Source organism: Terrapene carolina, unplaced genomic scaffold, assembly GCF_002925995.2.
Source record: "Terrapene carolina triunguis isolate 2854851 unplaced genomic scaffold, T_m_triunguis-2.0 Scaffold66, whole genome shotgun sequence".
NCBI lineage: Eukaryota > Metazoa > Chordata > Testudines > Emydidae > Terrapene > Terrapene triunguis.
The window spans coordinates 79760074-79772526 of record NW_020664417.1 but is presented as its reverse complement, the minus strand read 5'-3'; the positions used below and the strand labels follow the sequence as shown (position 1 = coordinate 79772526).

At 42.7% G+C, this 12453-nt stretch overlaps 1 protein-coding gene across 1 annotated transcript in view; it reads left to right on the top strand.

Moving 5' to 3' along the window:
* Nucleotides 1–7927, top strand: part of CUNH4orf50 (chromosome unknown C4orf50 homolog) — an 85594-nt gene extending 77667 nt beyond the window's left edge. The window contains exons 17-18 of the mRNA XM_026648172.1: nucleotides 4968–5021; nucleotides 7406–7927. Of these exons, the coding sequence (XP_026503957.1) occupies nucleotides 4968–5021; nucleotides 7406–7714 (363 nt within the window). The 3' untranslated portion in view covers nucleotides 7715–7927. The remainder of the gene's footprint in view (nucleotides 1–4967; nucleotides 5022–7405) is intronic.
* The last annotated feature ends 4526 nt before the right edge of the window (nucleotides 7928–12453 follow it).

Below are 12453 nucleotides of genomic sequence, written 5' to 3'. Positions count from 1 at the left end.
GCTCCTGCTGCCTTTCCTGCAGCTCAACCATACGCAGGAGCATATCACTTTGATGCTCCAGCAGCCGGAGCATCGACTCTTGCTTTCTGATTACAAGTTGACGCCACCTCTCCTCTTCAGCCCGCGTTTCAGCACGCAACTTCTCCTCTTCAGCACGCCACCTCTCCTCTCGCTCATATTGGGCTTTTTTAAAATCAGTCATTGACTGCCTCCACGCATTCAGCTGTGCTCTGTCAGCGTGGGAGGCAGTCTGAAGTTCAGTAAACATTTCGTCACGCGTCCTTCGCTTCCTTCTTCGAATATTCACTAGCCTCTGCGAAGGAGTAAGATTTGCAGCTGGTGGAGAAGGGAGAGGTTGTTAAAAAAGATACATTTTAGAGAACAATGGGTAGACTCTTTCACGTTAGATTTTGCTGTTCACAACATCACACAGCACATGTGCTTTCGTTACAAGGTCGCATTTTTCCTCTTATATTGAGAGTCTCCTGGTTTGGTGTGAGAGATCACTCACGCAGTGCCAGGACACAGATTTCAGCTTGCAGGCAGCCATGGTAAGACATATAGTCTTTGGGCTTTTTTAACCTTCTTAACATGTGGGGATGGTTTCAAACAGTTCTGCCCTCATTTCCCATACCAAGCACCCGTGCCATTTAAAATGGGTTTGCAATGTAAAAGGAGGGGCTGCGATTTCAGGTTTAACATGCAGCACAAACCCAACTAACTCCCCTCCCCCTCACACCCAATTCTCTGGGATGGTCACTTCAACCCTCCCCCCCACCGCGTGGTTAACAGCGGGGAATATTTCTGTTCAGCAGACCAGGAAGGGGCACCTCTGAATGTCCCCTTAATAAAATTGCCCCATTTTAACCAGGTGACCGTGAATGATATCACTCTCCTGAGGATAACAAAGCGTGATAAGGAATGGATGTTGTCTGCATGCCAGCAAACACCGGGACCATACGCTGCCATGCTTTGTTATGCAATGATTCCAGACTACGTGCTACTGGCCTGGCGTGGTAAAGTGTCCTACCATGGCGGACGGGATAAGGCAGCCCTCCCCAGAAACCTTTTGCAAAGGCTTTGGGATTACATGAAGGAGAGCTTTCTAGAGATGTCCCTGGAGGATTTCCGCTCCATCCCCATACACGTTAACAGACTTTTCCAGTAGCTGTACTGGCCGCGATTGCCAGGGCAAATTAATCATTAATCATTAAACACGCTTGTTTTTAAGCCATGTGTAATATTTACAAAGGTACACTCACCAGAGGTCCCCTGTGTGCCCTCAGGGTCTTGGGTCAGTTCGGGGGTTACTGTTTCCAGGTCCAGGGTGACAAACATATCCTGGCTGTTGGGGTAACTGGTTTCTCCGCTTCCTTGCTGCTGTGAGCTATCTATGTTCTCTCCATCCTCATCTTCCTCGTCCGCCGAACCCGCTTCCCCGTTTGCAGAGAGGGACTCATAGAACACGCTTGGGCTAGTGGTGGCTGCACCCCCTAGAATGGCATGCAGCTCCGCGTAGTAGCGGCATGTTTGCGGCTCTGCCCCGGACCTTCCGTTTGCGTCTCTGACTTTGTGGTAGGCTTGCCTTAGCTCCTTAATTTTCACGCGGCACTGCCGCGCGTCCCTGTTATGGCCTCTGTCCTTCATGGCCTTGGAGATCTTTTCTAATGTTTTGCCGTTTCTTTTACTGTTTCGGAGTTCGGCGAGCACTGCTTCATCTCCCCAGATGGCGATCAGATCCTGTACCTCCCGTTCGGTCCAGGCTGGAGCTCTTCTGCGATCCTGGGACTGGGACTGGGACTCCATCACGGTTACCTGTGCTGATGGGCTCTGCATGGTCACCTGTGCTCTCCACGCTGAGCAAACAGGAAATGAAATTCAAACGTTCGCGGGGCTTTTCCTGTCTACCTGGCCAGTGCATCTGAGATGAGAGTGCTGTCCAGAGCGGTCACAATGAAGCACTGTGGGATAGCTCCCGGAGGCCAGTAATGTCGAATTCCGTCCACACTAGCCCAATTCCGACCCCCTAAGGTCGATTTTATCGCTAATCCCCTTGTCGAGGTGGTGTTAGGAAACCGGTTTAAAGGGCCCTTTAAGTCGACAGAAAGGGCTTCGTAGTGTAAACGTGTCCAGGCTTAAGTCGATTTAACGCTGCTAAAGTCGACCTAAACTCGTAGTGTAGACCAGGCCTTAGAGATGGGTACAGAGGTACTCTAAGTGACTTGTTTTAATCACATAGGAAATCTGTAGTAGATGAGGGAATTGAACCTGGGTCTCCTAAGTCCTAGGGTACTGCCCTAACCACTGGGTCATCCTTTGAATAGGGCTAGTTGAGAAGTGAAGGACTACTCAACATGAGTAAAGGTATCATAATCTGGCCCATAATAATGAGGGAAATTGATTCTACTTTATTTTTAAGTTAATTTAATTTTTGTACAAGGTGCCAGATTGATAGCCCTGAAGATAGAAATCCTTTATATATCTGCAGAGCAGGTCAGCAGTACAGCGCAGGCTTCTCCAGACCTGGAAGGCAGGTACTTCTCAGGGGAACAGGGTACTTCAGTCTCCACGCTCCAGTTCTTTGTTTTTCCCTGGATGCTGAATTGCCACTTGTTGTGATACATTTTGCCTCTCTCTCTAACTTATTTCAGGAGAAGGAAGTTAGCAAGTAGTTTCCCCCTTCATAATTCTAGGGTGCAAATGGCTCTAATCAGAAATATAAAATATGCTAATACAATAAGAAAAATATTTCATTTGCCATAGTTATACATGGATATACAAGACATTGGTTGTCAATAACATATGATGCTCTGCAATATAACATGCTACCTCAATAAGAACATGTAACATTAATGTGAGTTACATGTCCAGAATAAGGGGTAAATATAATTTCATTATATTCGCCATCATTTGGGGAAAAAAAGATGTTGAACTGTAACCTGGCAAGAATAAACTCAATTAACTATTATCCAATTATTCTAATTGGTATAAATTTGTATCTTTTTTCTTTAAAAAGCTATGAACAACTCCCCTTTGAAGTGACTTTTGGAAAGCCTATTCCATTGTCAATTTGTGATAGTGTAATATATATCATCCCATTTGTACCAATGATTAATGCATTTAAGACCTGTGGCTGTATGGTATATTTTGTTTCTATTTGCTGTAGATAAAATGGTATAATATTAATAATTCTCCTACATCAATTATATGCTTAATCAATTTTTAAAGAGATGCTGTCCCTGCCTTCCCATCTCCCTTACTGTAGTCTCTGTGAGAGTAATAAGTTATCACACATTTCTTTTATTCATGCCTGCACCTGAATTCATGTGTATATATAGGCTGAGCTCACTGATGAATTTTTAAAGGGATGTGATTGCAATCTCCTAACCAAGGACTTGATCATGTCTTATTAAAGACAATGGTAAAACTCCTCTTGATTTCACCAGGAGCAGGTGCAGTCTCCAAAGTACAGTAAGTATATAGTTTGTAGGCTTATGGCAGACATAGGTATATATTTTTACAGGGCCGGCTTTGGCTTTTTCGCCGCCCCAGGGGGGGGGGCGGCCGGAGCCCCGGGGGGAGGGCAGCGAGCCCCGCCGGGGGCTCCACTCTCCCCCCGGCGGCCGGGGGGAGGGCGCCGGGGGGGAGGGCAGCCGGAGCCCTGGGAGGAGGGCGGCGAGCCCCGGCGGGGGCTCGGCTCTCCCCCCCCCGGGCGGCCAGAGCGCCGCCGCCCCCCTCCAGGTGCCACCCCAAGCACCAGCTTGGGTGCCTGGTGCCTGGAGCCGGCCCTGTATTTTTATATATGTGGGCTTTACTTGAAACTGCCTTAAATTGTACCTTACATGTGTCATAACTTTAGGGCAGTAGTTTTGGAATGCTATTTACATTTCCCAATTTACTCTTGTGTATGTACTAGACTTTGGAAATTTTGAAAAAAAAACAAGAAGATTTTTTGTGTAAAGTCTTTGCACTGTGGTACTCCTGCGGGAACTCCGTGGCAAGTGCAAAACAATGCTCCAAACCCTGAAGCCCTTTCTCAGTGTTGTCTTCTGCTGAATAGTCCCTTACTCTTTGAATAGTCCCACTGAAATCAATTACTGCTTGTGATGCATAAGTGTGGCAGAACATGGCTTGTGGTCCTTACTTAGGCTTCGTCTACACTGCACTGCAGTGCAGACTATAGAGGTGTGAATTGCAGAGTGCAGGAAATTGTTGCGCTCTAACTGACCTTTGTGTACACTGCTGGAGTGAACTAAAAGGTACCTAGTTCTCCTTAATGTAGTCCTCTTTCAAACAGGACTCTGTTAACACGAACTAGGAACTTTTGAATTTGCACCAGCAGCAACCACATAGGGCAGTTAGTGCACAGTGTGTTAGTGTGCACTGCAATTCACAGCCTCATAATCTGAACTGCAGGACATTATAAACAAGCCCTTAGCCACTGGTTTCAGTTGGCATTTGCTTGAAAAAGAACTGAGGATCAGATTTGGAAAGGTATTTAGGTGCCTAAAGATGCAGATAGGTACCTAGTAGATTTTCAAAATTGCCTAAGAAGGGTAAGTGCCTAACTCCCATTAAAATCTGGCCTGGAGTAAAATCGGTGCAAAGACTTTAGGATTTGGCCAAATATGTTTAAAGGCTGGAGTTTTTTGGTACACAAGTTACTCTTCATAGGCTAGTGTCAATGGCAGTTACCCATGTGAACACCCTCCACGTTGCCAGCGTCATAGATCTCCTGTGAAATCATTGGCAGAGAGCCAGTACAAGGGTATGTGCCTCTTAATCCACTTAATCAAGTCACCCTAAATGAAATGTAGTAAAATGTAAATCGCTATTGAATAAGCATCTAAAAATTCACAGCTACAGTAGGTAAATTTCCAAATAGCCTCCACAACCTACATTAGGTAATTTAAACAAGCTATTTATTTTCTCATTAACCTTTAACTGAACTTTATATTACACTGCAGATATATACAGATGGGGAATTTCACAAATCTGTTATGAGTTCAGCCTGCACTAAGGTAAGCAGAGGTTTTTTTTGTGGAAAGATATTATTTGTTATCAGTATTTAATTTGGAGAAACCATTGGGCTGCATAATTTCGTAGACAGTGCAGTGATGGGGGGTATGTTATTTCCTTGATTACAGTGTAATTTTTGAAGATAGTGCTTCTTAGCATCATCCTTTTGCAGCAATATAACTAATAGAAATAATCACGGGATGTTGTGTTAGAGTGAAGAGCAGGAACTTGAAACAAGATAATTGTACCTGGTATTACATATATATCTCCTAAATCATTTGCCTGAAATCCTTTTGAGGATATGGTTGCTTGTTTTACCCGGTCTACTGGGTTGCTTATGAGTTGCAAGACACAGCAAGGTCAGTTCCCAGGACATCATATATGCTGCGCATCATCAAGCACACATTAATTCCACCTGGAGTTTCTGTGCTTCTCTCTTATCACCTCTTGAAAATCTGCCATCAGATGCTTTGTGGCTTTTCATAACCACAGGTGAGAACGAGTCAGCTTCCTTCCACCAGCATGATTCCTGGTTAGTCATTTCAACATCGATCATTGGGTTTTAATGCTGTCTCATTCCAAGTCAGCTATTGACAGCAATTTCATAGTATCATTTCCTGTTATTACTGAAAGTATACAGAGACCAGCGCTATCATGTTAGGCAGCAGAGATTAACTGAACATGTGACTCAAGTAATTTGTTTCATGTAATATCATGGAACATTCAGCCATGCTTTTCATACATGTCTCTCTTTCTAGACATCTTAATTGTCCTTGACTCAGTATGAAATTTATAAATAAATATGTGTTTACTGTGTATTTAGTATCCTTGTGTGTTCTGGTGAACACATTGCCTTTAAAAATTAAATAGTATGCTTTTTCTTAAGTGACCATTAGCCAATATATATATGCTAGCTAGCTGTAGGGCATATCATATTAATATTGTATTATGCCCAGCATGTAGTCAGTTATGTTAACTGAATGATCTATCTTTCCCACAACTCTGTTCACTTTGTTCACATGCGTCAAGAGATATATACTTTGCAAAGCTCAATGTAGCTTTTGGCATTAGCAAATATAAAGTCTGTCAAAGGCAAGATACATCTGTTCTATGTCCCAGTACAGGTACCTTCATGAGCAACTGGTTTAAAGTGTAATATCCAAAACAGAGATAAGGAAAGGTACAGAACAAGTTAAGGAACTGGTACAAACTTATGGGTTGGATCTTAAGTGACGTATAAGTTGCTTTCAAATTTATAAGCAACTGTGCTATAAATATAAGTGGTTCGAGGGACATATTTTGAAGTACATCTTCTATGTAAGATGAACTACATGCTGTGAGAAACAAGCTTCTCAGAAGGATTAGTATGGGATTTGCGCTTTCCTTTCTGTACTGTACTGCTTTGTCAGTAGACAATAAATTTGCAATGTTTGGTTATTTGGTCTTTTAAACATGTTTTGTAATGAACTCCAAGTGTAGTCAATCAATTGGAAATTGTTTCAACAGAACTGATTATGTGGATTAGTTTTTCTTGATCTTCCTGTTTATGTATATACCACATATGTGTAGGTAATATGCATTAGGTAGAGGAGACATTGCTAAATTGCAGAGATATGTGAGAAATTAATTTATTGTGCACCCTTGACTGCCTTGCCTGCACTCTACTCTGAGGACTTATTTCAACATTCCAGACCACTGAGCAACTTCAAACAGCTGCCATTAAAAAACAAAATAAGAAAACAAACTAATAGTTTCTAGCCCTAGAAGGGACTGAGATCACAGACTTGACAATAGTGACGTTTTTAGGAATGGAAAAGCTCTTTTAGTGCTCTTTTTAAGGGTTTTATGACTCCCTCTGAGCCTTTTACAGCTGGGTTCCAGGGCCCACAGATGCACCCAGGCAGCCAATAGGTGCTTTGCCCTCCCACCAAAAGGGGAAGATGAGAAGAAGATAGTTTAAAATCTTTCTAAACATGTGTAAAATGTTTTCTTATGTAACATGACATATACAGAATATGTGAACGGGGGGTGGGGATGGTGCAAAGGCTTTCTTGGGATGAGCTTGGGATGACCTGCATTACTCACGAGTGGTTTTGACACTCATGAGTAATGTGAACATCCCAATCTTATGCTGATAAAACCTTTATACCATTTCACCCTGTCCCATTGCCCCCTTATTTTACACGGGCACATGTGCACACACACTGGGCCAAATTCTTTGCAATGTAAACAGGCAAAACTCCATTGAAATCAAAGGAGCTTGTGCCCATTTGTACCAGTGGAAAATTGGCCTAATATGTGTTACATAAAGTTCTATATGAATAGTAGTATTGCTTTAATGTATGACTTAAACTCATTTTAAAATGGAGATCTCCTCTCATTTCAGACTGTTTTAGAAAATCTGGATCTTTCTGTGCCATTTCAAATCAGCGTTCAGACTGTTGGTTCTTCTGGTTTGGTTTCTGAGAAGATGAATATTCAATTTAGTTGTCCTTTAACAAAAAAGGAAGCTTCATCATTTGCCTCTAGTGATTACCCTGAAGACGAAAAGCCTGATGCCAGCTCCCATGAGGTAGCAGCAACTGCATCTGTGTTATCAATGGAAAGTCTTATCCTCTGGTCATTTCTGACTGAATACATTTTACTGTCCTCATGGCAAACACCTGTTTACAACTTATGCATGTTTGTGTTTTAATCAATAGGCACTTGTAATACCAAAGAACCTGTGGGTTATCAGTAATACACTGTACATCAAAGTAGTTCTACATAAATGAAAAGTATTTTTCTGCTACATTTTTAGTGAAGCATATGATGGCAGTTCATTAATATGTACCTTGCATGCACACATTAGAGTTTCATTGTCTTAGAAAAGGAAATTCGTAATGTAACTCTGGATGGAGGTGCTGCTGGAGCACAGTTGCCAACTTTCATGTGGTAAATAAGCACCCCAACTTTCAGAATAAGCCAAAAATCAAGCTAATCCCATTTCAAAACAAGGACAAAACAAGCCAATCCCTAAGAACCCCAACACTCTATGTGACTAGATCCCCCCGGCCTGGAGTCTCGGACTGTGGTGGGCCTGCTGTGCACCCCTGACTCTCGCCCCCCCCCACCCCCACCGTGTCCCTGCTTGCTGGGAGCTGATAAAAAAAGAAGCAACAAGCTACAAGCCAAAAACTAGCTAACAAGCAATTTACAAGCCAATTAAGCCAAAAACAAGCCCAATTTCTGCGTTTTTTTGCAGGTTTGGCATGTCTGTGCTGGAGTTGATTTAATGATGAGGAAAACTGGGATTGTGGGTATCTGCAGAGCTAGCTTCTTGTCCCTCCCAACTTTGTGGGGTAAAATTAGCCGATTGGCTTAAAAGTGAGACTGGTTCAGCTCTGGTATTGACCAATAAGGAATAGATGATCTGTAGTGTGGTGATAAGGGGTATCTTGGATCAGTGACTGTGAACAGATAGAATTCACTATACCATAGAGAGGGTTTATTACTAAGGAGCTGTACGAAGGTATTCAGCTATGGGAAAGCACAGCTAGAGAAATTAAGACTGTTAATGTTCAAGGTCCCATGGATTAGAAATATAAGGAACTAAAAGTTTGGAATATTTTGGGAAACACTGTAAGTAAAAGATGCACAATAGATTTCTATCTCACTGAGGAAGAATGTAAGTAAAAGCATAGTACATTTTGTGCAGAGAGGAGATTAAGGTTGGCCTTGTGGTTAAGGTGTTAGTAGGTTGCAGAGTTTGGATCCACATTTGGACCTGAATCCAAATTTTCCTAGTGGGTGTTTGTTGTTGGCGTTCTAGCTCAAGGCTAGTGAAACACATACCCCAAACATCAGAAAACTCAGGCTCACCCAGCTCACGAGGGCAGTAAACTGAGGAGTCAGAGACCCTCCCCAAGAATGTCTTGCCTTTAATTCCTAGATGTTGAAATCTGGGGTTGGAAGGGGGTTTTGTTGCGAATCCTTCACATGGCACTATTTGAGACAATAAGCAGCTTACCTTGCTCAGATTTTCCTCCATTCCCTGAACGATTCTGCATTATATATATCCCAGAATGAAAATGGAGGCAAAGTGTGAGTGTGCTGTTGTGTGAACACAGTACACAGCATGCAGGCTAACTCAAATTCAGATACTTCGTCAAAGCAGGTAGCTTGCATAAGCTTTTCTCTTGCTTAAGGGCTATCTTCAGGGCTTCACATAAATATAAGATAATCATGAGAGGTGTGTTAGCTTAAAAGACTATAATGAATTGTGATTTTTTATGAATGCATGACATGATAAGGCATAAGGGCAAGTTTTACAGAGTTCAGCATGATTAATTGTTCAGGCGTGAACATCCTTTACAAAGTCCCTTTCTTGGTCCTAGCTTTCCTTTAGAATGGGAATCCTCATAGACCAACATCTCTATCAGCTATATGTGCAAGCGGAGTGCAAATATGACGTACTGTCCAATTTATCCAATCCTCCAATTTATCACTCACAGACCAACATCTCCCTGTATCAGCTATGTATGCACGCTGAGTGCAAATATGATGTACTGTCCATGTCTCCATGTAAATTAAAATGATCACCTAAAAATGTAATGCAAACATCCTCATCTAAAGCTTGAGCTTTCTTTATTTTTCTCCTTTTAGATCGGAAAGATAAAACTGCTCATTTATAAAAAATCTTGGGCTGCAGCACACTCAGAGAGAAATCTGATACAGTAGTAGAAACAAAGGAAAACAACCTTCTCATGGGCAGATAAGATAGGGATTTCTTTCTTAGCTTCACTTGCTCAGCCCATTTATGTAGCTGAATGATAATTAAATGGAACTAACCATAGCATTCTGGCCTGTTCTCACTAAACTGGGAGCATGTACTGATGATGTTGGGTCACTCATTTCACATGGTAAATTCTGAATAAGTACTTATAGTGTTTAAGTGAAAATCTGTTTAAATATAAAGTTTATTGTTATGTTCTCATTAAACCAAATCCCTTGGCATCAGCCTCTGATAATTTTTTGCATATGTTAGAACATAAGAATGGCCATACTAGGTCAGACCAATGGTCCACCTAGCCCAGTAACCTGTCTTCTGACAGTAGCCAATGCCAGGTGCCCCAGAGGGAATGAACAGAACAGGTAATCATCAAGTGATCCATCCCCTGTTGTCCACTTCCAGCTTCTGGCAATCAGAGGCTGGGGCACTCAGAAGCATGAGGTTGTAAGCTGACCATCCTGGCTAATACCCATTGATGGACCTATCCTTCATGAACTTATCTAGTTCTTTTTTGAACCCTACTATAGTTTTGGCCTACACAACATCCCCTGGCAACGAGTTCCACAGGTTGACTGTTCATTGTGTGAAGAAGTACTTCCTTTTGTTTGTTTTAAACCTGCCGCTTACTAATTTCATTGGGTGATCCCTGATTCTTGTGTTATGTGAAGGAGTAAATAACACTTCCTTATTATCTTTCTCCACACAAGTAAAGATTTTATAGACCTCTATCATATCCCTTCTTAGTCATCTCTTTTTGAAGCTGAAAGTCCAAGTCTTTTTAATCTCTCCTCATATGGGAAGCTTTTCCATACCCCTTAGCATTTTTGTTGCCCTTCTCTGTACCTTTGTCAATTCTAATATATCGTTTTTGAGATGGGACGACCAGATCTGCATGCAGTTTTCAAGATGTGGGCGTACCATGGATTTATATAGAGCCATTATATGTTCTGTCTTATTATCTATCCCTTTCCTAATGGTTCCTAACATTCTGTTAGCCTTTTTGACTGCCACTGCACGTTGAGTGAATGTTTTCAGAGAACTATCCACAGTGACTCCAAGATCTTTCTTGAATGGCAACCGCTAATGTAGACCCCACGATTTCCTATGTATAGTTGTGGCTGTGTTTCCCAATGTACATTACTTCGTTTTTATCAAAATTGACTTTCATCTGTCATTTTTTTGCCCAATTACCCAGTTTTGTGATATCCCTTTGTAACTAGAGATGTAAATATCGGTTAAAAAAATTAACCGGTTAAACGATTAAAATTATATCATTTAACCGGTCAATGGCTAACCAATGTCGCTCCCGCGGTGGACCGGCGTGGGGCAGCAGGGGATGGGGTCCCGCTGGCCCGGCATGGCCGGGGCCACTCCAGCACGCCCAGCATGGGCCGGGATCCCACCAATCGGCCCAGCCCAGCCCAGCCCAGAGCAGCCAGGGCTGGTGTCCCACCGGCAGGACATGGCCAGGACCGGGGTCCCTCCGGCCCACTGGGGCTAGGGTCCTGCTGGCCTGCCCGAGCCCCGCGTCCAGGGCTGGTGTCTCACCGGAGCTGGTGTCCTGCCCGCCGTGGCCAGGTGTCCCATTGGCACGGCATAGCGAGGGCCGGGGTCCCGTCAATGCACCCGTCCCGGCCCCGCCATGACCAGCCCTGGGGGTTAATGGTTAAGGTCCGGTTAATGGTAAGCCTAATGCTTTCCAGTTAACCGATTAACCTTTTACATCCCTATTTGTAACTCTTCGCAGTCAGCTTCAGACTTAACTACTGTGACTAATTTTGTACCGTCTGCAAGTTTTGCAAGCTCACTGTTTACCCCTTTTTCCGGATCATTTATGAATATGTTGAACAACACTGGCCCCAGTACTGATCTCTATGGGTCACCACTATTTGCCAGTCTCCATTCTAAAAACTGACCATTTATTCCTACTCTTTGTTTCCTTTTAACCAGTTACTGATCCGTAGGAGGACCTTCCCTCTTATCCTATGACTGCCTACTTTGTTGAAGAGCCTTTGATGAGGGACATTGTCAAAGGCCTTCTGAAAGTCAAAGTACACTGTATCCACTGGATCCCCCTTGCCCACATGTTTGTTTGACCCCCTCAAAGAATTTCCATTTATAAAAGCCATGCTGACTCTTCCCCAACAAATTGTGTTCATCTATGCATCTCATAATTCTGTTCTTTACTATAGTTTCAACCAAACTATGACCACTTTCGTCCCAATCCATAACATATGCAGGAAATTTTGTACTCTGCTTGCCTCTAGCCTGTGCTATCAGTCCTTTATACCCATTAGCATTAAAGTCACTCACAATATTTTAGCTGCTTACCATTTTTGGTTTAGTACTTGAAGCTTTCGAAGATGGTGAAGTTCGAAGCTTTCAAAGGTGTACAATATATATATAGTACAAATATATACAGTACAAATTTTAAATGAACCAAATGGTACCATAGAATCTGTATGGATAGAAATGTCATGCTTGACTAACAATGGGACAGGATCCTTGACTAAGCAGTAGGGATACACTACCAACCACCTGACCAGGATAGTGATGGTGACTGTGAAGTGCTCCAGGAGATTAAAGAGGCTATAAAAATATTGAACTCAATAATAATGGGGCATTTCAACTATCCCCATATTGCCTGGGTACATGTCACCTCA